Source organism: Crinia signifera, chromosome 3 (assembly GCF_055691185.1).
Source record: "Crinia signifera chromosome 3, ASM5569118v1, whole genome shotgun sequence".
Taxonomy (NCBI): Eukaryota; Metazoa; Chordata; class Amphibia; order Anura; family Myobatrachidae; genus Crinia; species Crinia signifera.
In genome coordinates this window covers 49,505,217-49,520,584 of record NC_139219.1, presented here as the reverse complement: position 1 = coordinate 49,520,584, position 15,368 = coordinate 49,505,217, and the positions used below count along the sequence as shown (strand labels likewise).

General features: G+C 44.8%; 1 protein-coding gene across 1 annotated transcript in view; it reads right to left on the bottom strand.

Annotated features, from left to right (window-relative positions):
• SPRED2 (sprouty related EVH1 domain containing 2) overlaps positions 1–15,134 on the bottom strand; it is an 85,818-nt gene extending 70,684 nt beyond the window's left edge. The window contains exon 1 of the mRNA XM_083175753.1: positions 14,676–15,134. Coding sequence (XP_083031879.1) covers positions 14,676–14,701 — 26 coding nt within the window. The 5' untranslated portion in view covers positions 14,702–15,134. The remainder of the gene's footprint in view (positions 1–14,675) is intronic.
• Positions 15,135–15,368: the final 234 nt, after the last annotated feature.

Sequence of the window (15,368 nt, the reverse complement as noted above, 5' to 3'; positions counted from 1 at the left end):
TACCCCCTTATGTGTCAAGGAAACATTAAGGACAACTTTCACTGACTGAGTGGGGAGAAATACAAAGCACCAATTAAGGTTGGATAGCATTTTTTTTTTACACATATCCTCTGTTGATATGATACATTATGCACCTTTAACCATGTACCACCGATGAACCCAGCTGTAAGACCATCTTGATCGTTGGGTTTACACTATAGAACCTCCACCGCACCCCTCCAGGTGGGATGCACTGCAGTCAGCATGGCTCCAGACATTTGATATACTGGAATATAGTTTAAATTGTCATTAGTGTTTAAACAGAAGCGATGTTTATAAACATCTGCATGTCACCAGGATATGTCACTGCATGTATTACGAAAGTGAAATTGTAAATGTAAACAGACTACATTTAGGGTGAAAGTTTCCCTTAACAAGAATTTTTTTTTCTTCTGACTTGACTTTACTTTTTCACTAGCAAATATAACCCTGGTTTTTGCGTGGAGACACGCACCAACCTGGGTTTTTTGCAAGTGGAGAAGGACCCTTGGAAAAAAAATTGCCGAAAGTCATAAGAAGTCTACCCGGGTAGAACAAGGGAATAACCCGGATCTAAGTGCAGTGTAAACGGGTAACCTGGGTCAATATTACCCCGGACCCGTTCACTGCAATGGAAAAGCCGGCACTGGAAAATGCACTCATCTCCCAGTGCCGGCTCAGGTCCCGCCTCCGGAGAAGTCACCTGCCTGGTCACACCCGGTTCTAAAATCCCGGGTGTGACCCGGCTTGCTGGTGTAAAAGGGGTATAGGTGTTCAATACAGATCTGTGATGGAGGAAGGATACAACCTACTGTAGACGTGAATAACACAATAAAAAATGGAGTAGTAATTATCTACTACATGTCATCCTTAGGTTCAGTTCCATGGCAGTGTACAGTTGTGCTCCAAATTGCCCAAGTTTTATGATTGGCTGCAACTAGCATTGGATTTTTCTACAATTTTGACCATACATAATTTGATTTGGTCCTGGATCACTTGTATCTTAGGCAGTTTGGGAACCTTTGAGCTATTCAATTGTTGCTCCATTTAGATGCAGGGTGATATTTCTTCTCTTAGCCGCCTAAGGTGCTGGAAGATATATAGGGCCAGATATAATAGCCTCCGATTTCTGCGTCCATGTGAGATGCTGGGCATTTTTTTTTTTTAAGGGGCAATCATTTACAAGGCAAAACCATATCTTGTAAATTATTACCCTCAGAAAATGTGCAGGGTGCTAGAATGAACACTAAAATGTATGCAAAGTATATGGTTTAGGCATCCTAACCTGGACTTAAAATGGGATTAGCCACAATTTGCTAAACCTAGTTTATTTGCACCCCGATTAGAGCTAACAATTGAATTGCCAAACCATAAGAAAGAAAGTTTTAAATGGGTAGAGATTAATGATGATGTGCAGTAGCGCGCATCGTTAACATTATTGAGCATACACACTACTTTTTTTTTTTCTTCTTCAATATACTAGAATAGATTATAAAAAAATGCCGGTTCCCTTTTAAGTACACACTGCATTGTAACATGGCAGAACAAAAACGCTGTTAGTGATTTGGTTTCTTGCAACAAAAGTAAGACACGGTACTTGTTTCCTAGCACGGCCACCCCGATTTACATCGGGGTGGTCGTGTCGGAAAAATCGGGTCGATCGCATCGCATGCGATGCGATCGACGCGACCGATTTTGGACCAGATTTTTTTTTTTTAATGAAATGTAAATCGGGTCCCTGGGACCCGATTTTACATTGGATTCAATGTAAAATATTCCCAACCCCCCCAAATTTAACGGCGTACACCGCACCCCACGATAGACGCCAACCCGAAGCGTGGCGAGCGCAGCGAGCCCGCGAGGGGCGGCGGTGCGCGTCCTCCGACCTTTTCATTCCCCTACTATCCACGTCGGCGTGGAGTTGAGAATAGAATAGTGTGGCGAGCGCAGCGAGCCACCGAGCCCGAAGCGTGGCGAGCCCCGCGAGGGGACGCGTATACCTGTGAAGTTATACGCGTCCGCTCGCCACGCTTCGGGCTCGGTGGCTCGCTGCGCTCGCCACACTATTCTATTCTCACCTCCATGCCGACGTGGATAGTAGGGGAATGAAAAGGTCGGAGGACGCGCACCGCCGCCCCTCGCGGGCTCGCTGCGCTCGCCACGCTTCGGGTTGGCGTCTATCGTGGGGTGACGACGGGGACATCTATAATGTGAAATGGGTCATATTGGCCCATTTCACATTTTTCACATTTTCTCACTTTTTCAATGTTAAAAAATATTTTAACATTGAAGCCTATGGAAAAATCGGGGGCATCGCGTCGGGACCATTGTTAATGGTCCCGACCGACGCGATGCCCCCGATATTTTACCTTTCCCGACACGATTTCAATGTTAAAATATTTTTTAACATTGAAGCCTATGGGGAAATCGGGGGCATCGCGTCGTGACCATTGTTAATGGTCCCGACCGACGCGATGCCCCCGATATTTTGTCCTAGCCGGCCAAATGGACCTGATTTCAAAGGAAATCGGGTCCATCGTATGGATCGTGTACCTTTACTTAAAGGTACACGATCCATACGATTGTGGCCGTGCTAGGAAACAAGTACCAAAATGCCGGTTCCCTTTTAAGTACACACTGCATTGTAACATGGCAGAACAAAAATGCTGTTAGTGATTTGGTTTCTTGCAACAAAAGTAAGACACTAACAGTGTGGTTTAGAATGAAATATTGCGGCGCCTTATAAATAAACGTACTACTACTACTACTACTACTACTACTTAATGTGTTCTACAGGAAGAACCTATGTGCTGTTAAAGTAATTCCCGCAAATAGCCGCAACGCGCCATTTATTCACCGATTTCTGGGTGCACCCTTCCGAGGTGCGGATAGAAATAAATATTAAGGGCGGGATGTTCTAACATCCGCAGCCCAGCTCCGCCCCCCATCGCATATGCGATAATTATGGCAAAGGACAGCTCTTGTGTTAAAGCTGGTTACACATATATACAATCATCGGGCCGTTCATCCGTTCTGGGACGAATGGCCGTTCGATTGTATAGGTGTGTATGCTGTCCCGATTCCCTCTGTACGATCGATAAACAGCCAAAAACGGTCCTGTCCGTCCATACTCGGTTTAGTGCTGTTTAATATTCATCCAACCGGACGGGCCCATATCGGAACAAAAGTGCAGTGTGTACGCACGTTTGATAGATATGTTGGCCATTCTTGCGACTATACTGGCAAAATTGGAACGCTGTGTTTTGGTATGCCCTTAACCCAGCCCATTATGATAATTTTGTTTATATATGACGTGTCAATAGCCCAAATTGAGAGAGTGTGTACGGTGGTACAATCTTTTTCTTGTGACTGTTTGGATGGGAGTAGATCGGACGTCGTAAGTAAAATTGTACGGGTGTGTGCGCGTATCGGCTGGTGTTTGTGGATGGTAAGTCGCGTGCTCGCAAGATGCGTACCCAGCTTGTCCTTTGCGGTGAGTCAGCGGGTCCCACTGGGTTCCGGCGGCTCCCCCCTCCCTTACCCGGCACTCCTCCTCCCTGAACCCGGAAGAGGATCATAGTGCAGGGAGGAGGAGGTCACAGGTCCGGGGAGCAAAGCTAAGTGTTGCCGGAACACATGTGGGGGTGGGTCTTGGTAGAAGCCCATAGGCTTCTATGGAGCATCTCCAGTTTTTTCTGGCGATGCCCACCCGGTAACCAGGCAGGGGATGCTTAGAGCATCCCAAAAATGCGGTAAAAACCCGATAACAGGGTTTTTACCGCATTTTTAGTTTAGAGAATCTCCCCCTATGTATGGTTATGGGTCTGGGCACCATTGCAACTCTATTGCGCCGAGTAGTGGCAGCCGCCGACTGGCTCTCAGGCATAAAATACCCCTATAGAATTGAATAGCCCTCACAAAGCACCTTGGTGATGTAACTGCTTCCTATGGAATCTATAGCCTCCATTTTCTCAAAAAATATATTAGTCCAGCCCAAAAAACAGACAGATACAATTCAAAATATCTTTCAGATGGTTAGAACGACTTCAGGGGCCTCTTAAACACACAAAGCAAAAATGACTTTCATAAGTATCATTGTGAAAAAAAAAAAAGGAGGCTGCTTTAGTACACAGTCTTTTTTATTATTTACATAGTACAAGGAACAAGTACTTGGAAAACACACATTGTGCTAACAGTGACTCAACCATGGCGAACCTTAAGACGTGAAAAACATGCAGAGTGCATACGGCAATTGGGCAAATACCATAGAGCCTATAGGACTTATTTTCATGAAAGGCCCAATCCCTGAATACATGCTCCTATGTAACTGCCTTTGATCTGGAAGACTGAAGCAAAAATATACTTGCCAGCCAAGTCTATTTCTGCTTTCGATCCCGGTACCGCGCATAGGGCTAGTATCTGTATCGATGGCAGTTAACACAATTCTATTCAGGGTCCTTTTTGATTCGATCTTGATTTTGCTTCTAGAAGCAAAATCAAACTGAAAATGACCCTGAATCGAAGAGTGTGCGCGGGAATAACCAAAATGGCAATGCTCCGTTACGCACCCTGGTTTATAGAGTTTCTCTGCATCCCTGCTAGTTTGACTGTAGGTGGCGGAGTCCCTGATCTCTGCTACAGATTTCCCCATTTTACAAGATTACTCGATTAAGCCTGCTGTAAATACATACTGGTTTCGAGCAGATTTTAAATTTGACTTACACCTTAGTTGATTGGAAAAATATGAGGCGAGTAACAACCGTAATGATTGGTTAGAAGATAAAACAATATATTTTGCAAAATTCCAGTGTTTATACTATGGTGGTCACATAATGAACCTATCATTTTAAATTCAAACACTATAATAAAAGGTTAATGTGTATACTGCACAAAATGGAAGCTATAGTTTTAGCGTTATTTCACTTAGTGTTCATTCTAGTACCAGCCATCTTTGAAAATCCATGCAGTTCCTCTTTCCTGCCCGGGGTGTCGCTGTCTGCTGTAGTGCTTCTAGCACAGTGTGGTCTGTAGATTAGCACTGATATGCAAACCAGAGCTGTGCTAGAACCACCACAGCAGACAGCGATACCCCAGGTAGGGAACAGGAACTGCATGGGTTTTCAAAGATGGCGGTGCTAGAATGAACACTATCACTAGGGATACCAAAGGGTTCAACACCTGACTCCTCCCTAGTACTCATTAAATCGTAACTGCCGCTCCGTTATTACGTAAAGAAAATCTTCTCGTAGCATTGTTTTCAAAAATCCACCGAGGATGTATCATTAAGCCCATCTCTATTATCCTTACCAGTCACTGCAGATTTATTAAGCTCTAAACAAATATATCTTGTTTTATGCACGATGAACAAGTGCCGTAACTTGAAGAAACATGTCAAAAGGTGAGGATGGGTGTGGAAATCAGTGAAAATGGGCCTCAGGGAAAATAAACTGGGAAGACATATAAAAAAAAAAAATCAATGCTACCGTATGTTGTAAACCTATTAGTAAAAATAGCTTTGTGAGCACAGTGGGATGCTATGAACATTTCAGAAGTATATTACTATAAATAGGGAAAGCTTAGCAATTATTAGAAACTAGCTAATGGAGGTCACTGTGGGTGGGAAGAGACCTACATTAGCTGGATACAATGCTTAACATGGCTTTACTGGAGTTTGTCACCTTTTATTTTTAAATATTACTTTTAAGAAAAAACAACCAGAGCTATACTCAAAAAGTAGTTTCTCTCTTAAAACCATTTGATTTGTGGGTACTTATGTAGTATCTGGGCTGCCGATTTCTAAATCGGGTCATCGACCATCGGATGCGATGACCCGATTTTTCCATAGGAATCAATGTTAAAATGGACTGAGTCCATTTTAACATGGAATTCAATGGGAAAAAGGGGTCCTTTTCATACCCCTACTATCCAAGTGGGCATGGAGTTGGATATAAACCTGTGGCGAGCGTAGCGAGCCCGAAGCGTGGCGAGCCCCGCGAGGGGACACAGAATACCGTTCGCTCGCCACGCTTCGGGCTCGGTGGCTCGCTACGCTCGCCACAGGTTTATATCCAACTCCATGCCCACTTGGATAGTAGGGGTATGAAAAGGACCCCTTTTTCCCATTGAATTCCATGTTAAAATGGACTCAGTCCATTTTAACATTGATTCCTATGGAAAAATCGGGTCATCGCATCCGATGGTCGCATCCGATGGTCGCATGCGATGCGATGCGATATCGCATCGCATCTGATTGTATGCCTTAACTTAAGGCATACAATCAAAAAATCGGCAGCCCAGTTACTACATAAGTACCGATTTGTGTAAGATACGCAGGGCTCTCCTACCTCCAAGTCTGTCTGTTGTTACCCAGTTTGTTTTATCACGGTCTACTATTGTAAAGCGCAACGGAATCTGCTGCGCTATATAAGACACTGTAAATAAATATTAAACATTAAAACTAATAGTAAGCTTACGAGTTTGTTTCATCACTTAAAAGTTTCCAATTGTAAAGGGCAACAGAATTTTCTGTGATATAGAAAACTGTTAATAAATAAAATTATATTTATTTTTGGAATTTCAGATGGAAAGTGCTATTGTAACTTAAAAGGTAGATCTTTTATGGTGTGGATCATTTGGTCTACGACAACTGGGTCGACACCACTAGGTCGACATGGGTCTATGTCGACACATTAGGTTGACCGTCAATAGTTCGACCTGGGGTTTTTCCACCCATGTCGACCCAATGCTTGTTGACCTAGATTTTGTAGACCAAATGACCGTATCCCGATCTTTTATGCTGGAAGAAGGCTGGCAAGCAGCTAGCAACATGTGGAATTTACATAGATTCGTGTAATTATTTGGCCAATATAGCATTTACTGTTTAAGGATAAGGCCAGCAGGACAAGTTTAAAAAGATCACTAAAATACAGGTTGGCAAATGCATATTATGTGTGCCCAAAAAACAGTGACAATACCGGATAGTGTCTCTGAAATTGGCAGGATCCTGGTCACGAATGTTACCATATGCGGTTGAATGATGATCGTACAGCCTGTGTGTGCGGTCCTCTTCCAAGCATAGTAGCTGGTCCCAGTCTTGGTAGTAACAGTGATGTACAGTTAGGGTAGGCGGAGATTAAACTCAAGTATACTGCAGTTTTTTTTCTATAAAAATGTATAACTTATAAATATCATGGCTGTATTCCTCAAATCATTTTTAGTCGAAAATCATCAAATCTGCAGTGGTCTGCACAAATGTAGCAGCTATGAGCTCAGCACCCCGTCAATGGAGGCGGGTCCTGAGCCAAAGCTAGGAGATCTATTGCATTGCAGTGACTGGGTTACCTATTTACACTGCACAGTGAGCAGAGTTGAGCCTGTGTTCAACCCTGGTCGCTATCCGGGTTAAAATACTCATGACCCAGGTCATTTCAAATGGAAGCATTTACACCACCTGCAAACCCAGGATTTTGCACACTCCCGTGCAAGAACTCGGGTCATATAGGCTGGTGTAAAAGGGATATCATTCAGGAAATTCCCCAGCACACAACCAGGAGCAGCCAACAAAAGAAAAGTTTAAAAAGGCTAAAATACAGGGGAACGTGGTGGTAAGTGGCTGCCAAAGAGAGGAAGCACACAATGCACAACGTGTTTTAGGGTGGGAAGTATTAATACAAAATACGTCCCGCCAATTACCGCACCGATGCTAATCGCATACGTATTGACATATGCGATTAGTATCGCAAAGGACATCTCTCGAGAAAAGAGCTTCGCAAAGGGCAGTTCTTTTCTCAAGAGATGTCCTTAGCGATACTAATCGCGCATGTCAATACGTAACCTACTACACCTGGGAGCCTCCTCTGCACCCAGAAGGTGAAGTCTGTATTTCTAGGGGAGGAAGAGGTCACTGCATCAGGAGAGCACACCAGCAGGCCGTCCGAATGGCAGGTGAGGGGGGCTGGTGCGGGTCAACAGGATGCAGTAAGAAGCCCATCGGCTTATATAGGATAAAGCCAGAAAAACCTAGAGTTGCCCTCTGTATCGAAAATTTGTCAGTCACGGGTTGATACATGCGGTAAAACTCCCGAGAATGGGTTTTTAATGCAGTTTTCATTTAATACATTCTGCCCTTAATGTGCTATTTTATAGTGCCCACTTCTTTCGTGCTACTTTTAAGCATCAGTAGGTCACAAAAAGTCTGTGACATGCCAACCGGGACTACTTGGCCCAATTTGAGGATAGGTAGGTGTATGTGTATTTACGTATGTTGCATTGCAGAGAACACATATGCATGGGAAACTAAACGTATTTCTGTTCTGTTTGCCTCCGTGGGAAGTTGGGATAGTAGGCCTCCGTGGGAAGTTGGGATAGTAGGGCTATTTCACACTATCCATTTCAGCCCCGAGACAAAACGCCAGATGGGCAAAAGCCATGCAGGAAGAGGTGGAACTACTATTGGTGCAGCAGGTTCAGTGCACTGGGACCCCTAAGGACTAAGGGGCCCACTGCTGCCCCTCTTCCCCTGACCCACTGTGTTTCCCTAGTGTTCATTCTAGCACCCGCCATATTTGAAAACCCGTGCAGTTCCTCTTTCCTGGCTGAGGTTTCGCTGCCTGCTGTGGTGTTTCTATCACAGGTCTGGTCTGCATATCAGTACTGATATACAGACCACACTGTGCTAGAAGCACTACCTACAGCAGACAGCGACACTCCAGGCAGGGAAGAGGAATTGCATGGGTTTCAAATATGGCGGGTGCTAGTATGAACACTATTTCCCTGCCCCCCCCCCCCCCCCCCCCCCCCCCATTCACCCTCTGGGCTATTTCACACTATACGGCTGACGCCGGGCAGCAAAACTTTGCATGGCCAGAAGCCGTGCCTTACAGATTGCACATAGAGGACAACCAATGTGTCCTTTCACACGGGCCGGTCAGGGCTCGGCTGCCGAGTTTAACCACTGTAAAGTAAACTTCCTTGCACCTGGGTCCACAACCTACAAGTTCCACCACTGCGTGCAGGACTTCTTAATCATTAGGGACAGCTTACTGGTCCTCTCACACTGGGCCAGATGCACGAAGCTTCAAAAGTGTGAGTGTGAAACAGCATTTATTGCAGCTCTCCCCCGCCCCCAACTTTTCATCACACTGAAGCCTGCCCCCAGAATTAATGTGAAATACATGACAGAAGATGTAGGAGATTATATATATATATATATATTTTTTTTTGCTTTCATCTTTTTTTTTATAACACACCATTAAACCGGTGTATGTGTCAGGCACTGCTGTCATGCAGAAAGTCGGACAAAGTTTGTCCGGCTTTTTGCCGTCCGGTCAAAAACCGGAGTGTAGAAATAGCCCAGCTAGGGACAAGGCCCAGGCACTGGCTGCAGCACTAGCCACACTCGCAAACAGCCAGCAGCCGCCCGCCGGCCTCAGATAGAACGTGAGCCTGTGTGAAGCGGATTTATGAATGGCCGCGGTCACGTGACGGCGGCCGGGTCTCCGGCGTTCTATTCACAAATCGGAGGCGTTCTGCAGCGTGCTGCTGCAACAACACCCCCCACATCCGACCCCACCCTTTGTACTTGGGACAGGTCTACCGTGACAAAGTCAGGAGGGCAGCAGAGTGGGGTAAAGGTGCCTCATGCCTCCAAGGTTATCTCGCACCACCAGGCTCCGCTCCAGCAATGTTTTGTCATTCTTTTTTTTTTTTTATGAATGAGAGTTACAGCATGCAAATGAGGGTAAAGTCACAGGAAAGATGGCGGACGGGGAAGGGAGGGAGAGTAAACGCAGCAACAGCACAAGAACTGGTCAGCAGCAGCAGCCCAGGCTCGCCCTAAGCGGGTGTTAGGTGACGCAGGACATTCTCCCCGGGCTGTGTGCAGTATGTGGAGTCTGGGTAACCTGACAGCAGCCGCCTATAGGACCTGGGGGCCGGGGGAGGAGAGCCTGCTGGCTGGAGAACTAGCTTCCTGGGAAGTTTAGCATACTTCATTTCCATATACAGAGATGGAAATGTAAGGGAGGGGGCCCTCAGACATCCCCTTTGCTGCCAGAGACTCATTCATGGCCTCTGGAGAGAGCTCTGCATTGCAATGACAGGCTTTACATAACACTGGCATACAGAGAGAGCATACACAGCACATGATACGTGTGCATTGGTATATAGCCAATAGAATATTTCACATTAGGGAAATATTGCACAATTTCTAATAGGTACAATACTGTCCTAATTACAAGACAATATGGGAGGGATTCAACTGCCACTGAGCTCTATGCCGGTTATGATTGTGCAGACCCCAAGTTAACTTAAGGGCCCTACACATTTAGCGACCTGCTGAGTGTTCTGAGCTATGCTAGATTGCTCAGAACTCTCAGCAGGATTGCTGTCAGTCAGGACCAGCTTCTCCACTGAGAACACTGGCCCCGACCGATAAATAACCAGCATGCTATCGCAATGTAGTAAAATCGCTCAGAAAATGGCCATACATCACTATGGGGTATAGTAAATGCGGCCGGCGAGGATGGCTTGTTTTCTGTGAGGATCGCCGAAAAATAGCCTACCTCTCTGTTTGACCCCTTCGCCAGCCGCTCATTCAATATTATGTTCCGGGGAAATCCTCGCAGTCAGAGATTGGTGAGGATTCCCCCGAACGGTGAGGTTCACTGCTAATGCAGCGAGCCCGCTGCATATAGCCGCGAGCCTCGCAGTTTTGATGGCCGCATTCGCCGCTTCCACCTCACTTTTTAGAAAAAGTGAGGTGGAAACGGCGAGTGGGTTGAATATTGAGGGTGGGCTATGATGGCGAGCAATAGGCACTGGTTGGAACAAAAATCTGGTAATATCTGACAGTTTGTCAGGTTTCCAGCAAAATGGTCAACGGTCATTTGTTTCTATAAATTGCTAGATTTTGTTCCAACCAGCCCGATGGACAATAAATCTTTAGCTCTATGGCCAGCTTCCCAGGATTGGCCTCCCTAAGCATATGGCTATCAAAGCAATCACTTCCTAGGAACACATCTATCTCGTTTTTTGGCAGTGCAGAAAACCCAGTTAACTAAGCAATGTGACATATACAGTAGATTTCCATATTGCTTGTAAAAGGTAAAAAGCCTATGTTCATTCCACAGAGGGTTACAAAATGCTGGGTACTTTCAAATATGCCCCTCCCCTCTATTGTTATGTTTGAATGGTGATGAATGCTGCATTTCCTTTTTTTATTTTATTAAGTGTTTTGTAGCCATATGTGACATTACTAGCAGTGTTCAAAATACACATAGATATCACCCAACACATTCTAGAGCAGATTCAGTTAAGTGCGAGGTTCCAGCATGTGGCTGCACATACATTATATCGGAACACGTTGTTTGCTGTGTGCTAGTACCTGTGCGGGATGCCAACTGCGACAAGGATTTCCTGCCCAGTGTAATGTTTGTGAACTTACAACAGAATATCATTGGCAAATCAAATCTTTCCCTAGTATGTGTTAATAAATAAGCCTTCTATAGGTTGTACACATGTATTCATGTTGGTGTTCACTCCTTGATACATAAGCTAGATCTCACATGGGTTCAAAAATATTGTATGGTATTATTTAAGACAATTACCACAAAGGCACAATTCAGTACAAAACAAATTTTTCTTTAGTGCATAGGAAAGACCCCCTAAAGCTGGGTACACACTGGGGGAAATTCAGTTATCACCCCACCAATCTCTTTTTGATCTTGCTCATCATGGTTGGGTTTAGCTACAAATAGCGGCTAAATTAGACCACGCTAATGAGCGAGATGCAAAAGTTCCTGTCTGAGTGCTCATAAAAGTCACTTTTTGCGCATTTTAGCCACCTCCAAGTTTGTGCAAGCCGAATAATAGGCTGAACATCAAACCTGACAATATTGCTAGCGACACCATGTAGGATTATGAATAACAAAAAAGTGATAATTCTGTTCCGTCCTCCGATCACATCTCTAAAAGGTGTACCCAGGTTCCGATACATTGGCCCGCCAGGCAGACATGTTGGCTGGGTACACATTGGTTGAGCGTGTATCCAGCATTACACATTTACATCCCTGCTGAAATAGAGGCCAATCAAACCCATATCAGCTGAAGTTATCTTAAACCAAGCAAGTATATCTAGTTCTATAAAGTTACTACGACTGCCATACTTTTTGAAAACTGATATAACTCATAGTCAAAATAAAAAAAAGAAGGTAACTTGTATTCATCAATATCTGCATACTCAAAATAATATATGAACATACAGCTAGTGTGCATCTTACCCTTGCATAACATACTGATATGTGCTATATTTATGACAGTATAACAAGATGGACATGTAAAACATCTTTAATTCTAGAGCGGACAGCTTTTCGGTTGTTTCCACTACACACTTTAAGATGCAGATTTTTGAAACATTTGGAATGCTCATACACAAAAGGACTCCGCAAAGTAACCATCTAGAGACAAACATTTTATTACAGCTGGTATCTAATGACAAGTCATACATAATTTCCCCTCAGGGCCCTTCAACGCATCAAGCTTACTGAATGGTTTATAATTACATGGTAACCGAGTTCTTATAATGAATGGCAGGCCTTAAGGTAACCCAAACAGAGTGCAGCATTTAGTGTGGCCTGACAGGATAAGCAGTACACAGTGAGAAGCAATATAGTAAAAGCTGGATATTACTGTAGTCTGAACAAAAACAGAACCCAGGCTTCCTATGTGAGCAGACGAACGTACAAAATACATCAATTCCAGTCCACATGAACAGCAAATGTAATCCTATATATTATTATATTTATCAATGGTGGCACCTGCTCTGTTTTATATCTGTCTGAGACTAAACCTGAGGGAAAAAAAAATATTCTCATAATTGCTTAAATCTCTGGAACGTAAACAGTAAAACCAGTTTTTGAATGGGTGTTTGGGAGCATAAAAAGTAAAAAAAACACAAGCTTACATTGTACTAGAGTCACAACAATTATGCCAGCACTGCATATAAATACATCCAATAACGTTGTGGGTAAATACATGACCTATGTCTCATTATTACAAATAGCATGGCTGCGTTTGTATTTCATTACAGAGGAATGGAATCTGCCAAGTTGTCCTTAAAACAATGCGCCAACATTCCATGTTCTGCAGCCGTCCTCACAAGAAACAACTGTAAAAGCATACCCATATACTGTGATGCAAGATTGCAGATATATGCCCATTATATAATAAATATGATATAGTATAATATATGCTTCTGACACCTATGTGACTTTTGCTAAACATCACTGCCACATTATTCCCACCACAAACTGTGGCAAGCCTGGGAAGAGTGAACTTACTCATTACGTAACGTGTCAACTGCAGAACATTAATGAACCAATATAAAAAAAATACACTATCCAGCATCACAGCACTAGCTGACGCTAAACCCCCTCATTGCTGTGAAATTTGAAAATGTGTTAATGCCTTGACTCCAACAGTCACATCAATACACTGGTTTAAAATGTCAAATGCCCACTAGATGGGTGAAACACATGAACACGGCCATTCAATGCCATTGTGCAGTTGCTGTAGAAACACCATATATGCATTCACCACTCAGATAGGCTTTATTCTAAAATACCATGACAAGAAGAGATTGATATATGCAAGAAGAGTTTCGGCAGCAGCTGTGCCTGGTTCCATAAATCTTCCTATTTGCCACTTGTTGTGTGGGCTTGCAAGATTGGCATGTACTATTATTCTGTATACAACCTTTATACGTGCACAGAAACATACAAACATTGCTTCCCATGATCTATATATGGACAAAAACATACAAACATTGCTTCCCATGATCTATAGATGGACAGAAACATACAAACATTGCTTCCCATGATCTATATATGGACAGAAACATACAAACATTGCTTCCCATGATCTATAGCTGGAAAGAAACATACAAACATTGCTTCCCATGATCTATAGATGCACAGAAACATACAAACATTGCTTCCCATGATCTATAGATGCACAGAAACATACAAACATTGCTTCCCATGATCTATAGATGCACATAAACATACAAACATTGCTTCCCATGATCTATAGATGCACAGATTCATACAAACATTGCTTCCCATGATCTATAGATGCAGATTCATACACACATTGCTTCTCATGATTGATACATAAAGATACAAACATTACTTCCTATGATCTATAAAAGGACAATGAACATACACACATTGTTTCCCATAATCTATACATGCATATAAACATTGCTTCCCATAATCTATACATGCACATTAACATACAAAACATTGCTTCCCATGATCTATAAAATGTACCTTCCAATGCTATTTCCTAGGTATGTACATAATCATACATTTCCCCATGATCCATACATGCACATAAACATACTAACACTGCAGTTGCATGTAGGCTACTAATGCCAGCTGTGCCATCTGCCACAGGTTGCCACCCGATACCCACATGCTGGGAATGCAACTAAGGCATGCCCCTGTGTATGGATGCAGCAGTGCGGCCCATGCAGCCAGCAGCCGAGCTGTGACTGTGCCCCACGCTGCGTGCAATGCCACCATCTGCATGCATGCAGCCAGCAGGGGAGAGCAGCAACCCGCAGCGGGCACAGGCAGCGCCGGGAGAGGGGCACTTACTCCTCTGGGGGGGCTTCCTCGCTCATCTTGTCCTGATCACCGTCTGGCTCCCGCCTCGGGGGGCTCCGTGCAGCTCATCCTTCCTTTGCTGCGGAGGGTGCGGGGAGAAGGGGGCTGCAGGTTTAGCATGGATAGCGGTGCCCCTCACACAGCCCTGCTCCTCCGGTGTGTCGTGACCGGGTTACAGCCCGCAGGCGGCTGCTGCTACTGCGCCCCGCCCGTAGACTGCTGGTGGTGGCCCCGTCCGAGCCCCATCTCCGGTTACTCCATGCCGGCTGCTCCCCTGCTGCTGCTTCTGCTGCTGTCGCGGTGCCTGTCTCGCAGTGCACTCTGCCTGTCGGTGTGCGCAGCCTCTCACCCGCCGCCGCCACCGCCGCCGCAGGGACAAGGAGGAGAAGGAGAGAGAGAGAGACAGAGGAAGCGGGGCGGAAGCGATGACGTCACCCTCCCCAGCAACAAGCGGCAGCTGCGGGGAGGAGGCGGGAGGGGGAGCGCAGGCACACGGCGCACAGGAGGGGGGGAAATGGGGCTGGCTGGGGTACACAGCTCCGGGGGGGCTCGCTCATGTCACTCAGCCAGGAAGTGCAGGGGACCATCACTGAGTGCACACATATGTTACAGTTACATGCACGCCTGCTGCACTTCCATTTGTTGTGTTAGGCATAGCTACACATTGACAGCGCTTTAGCACAT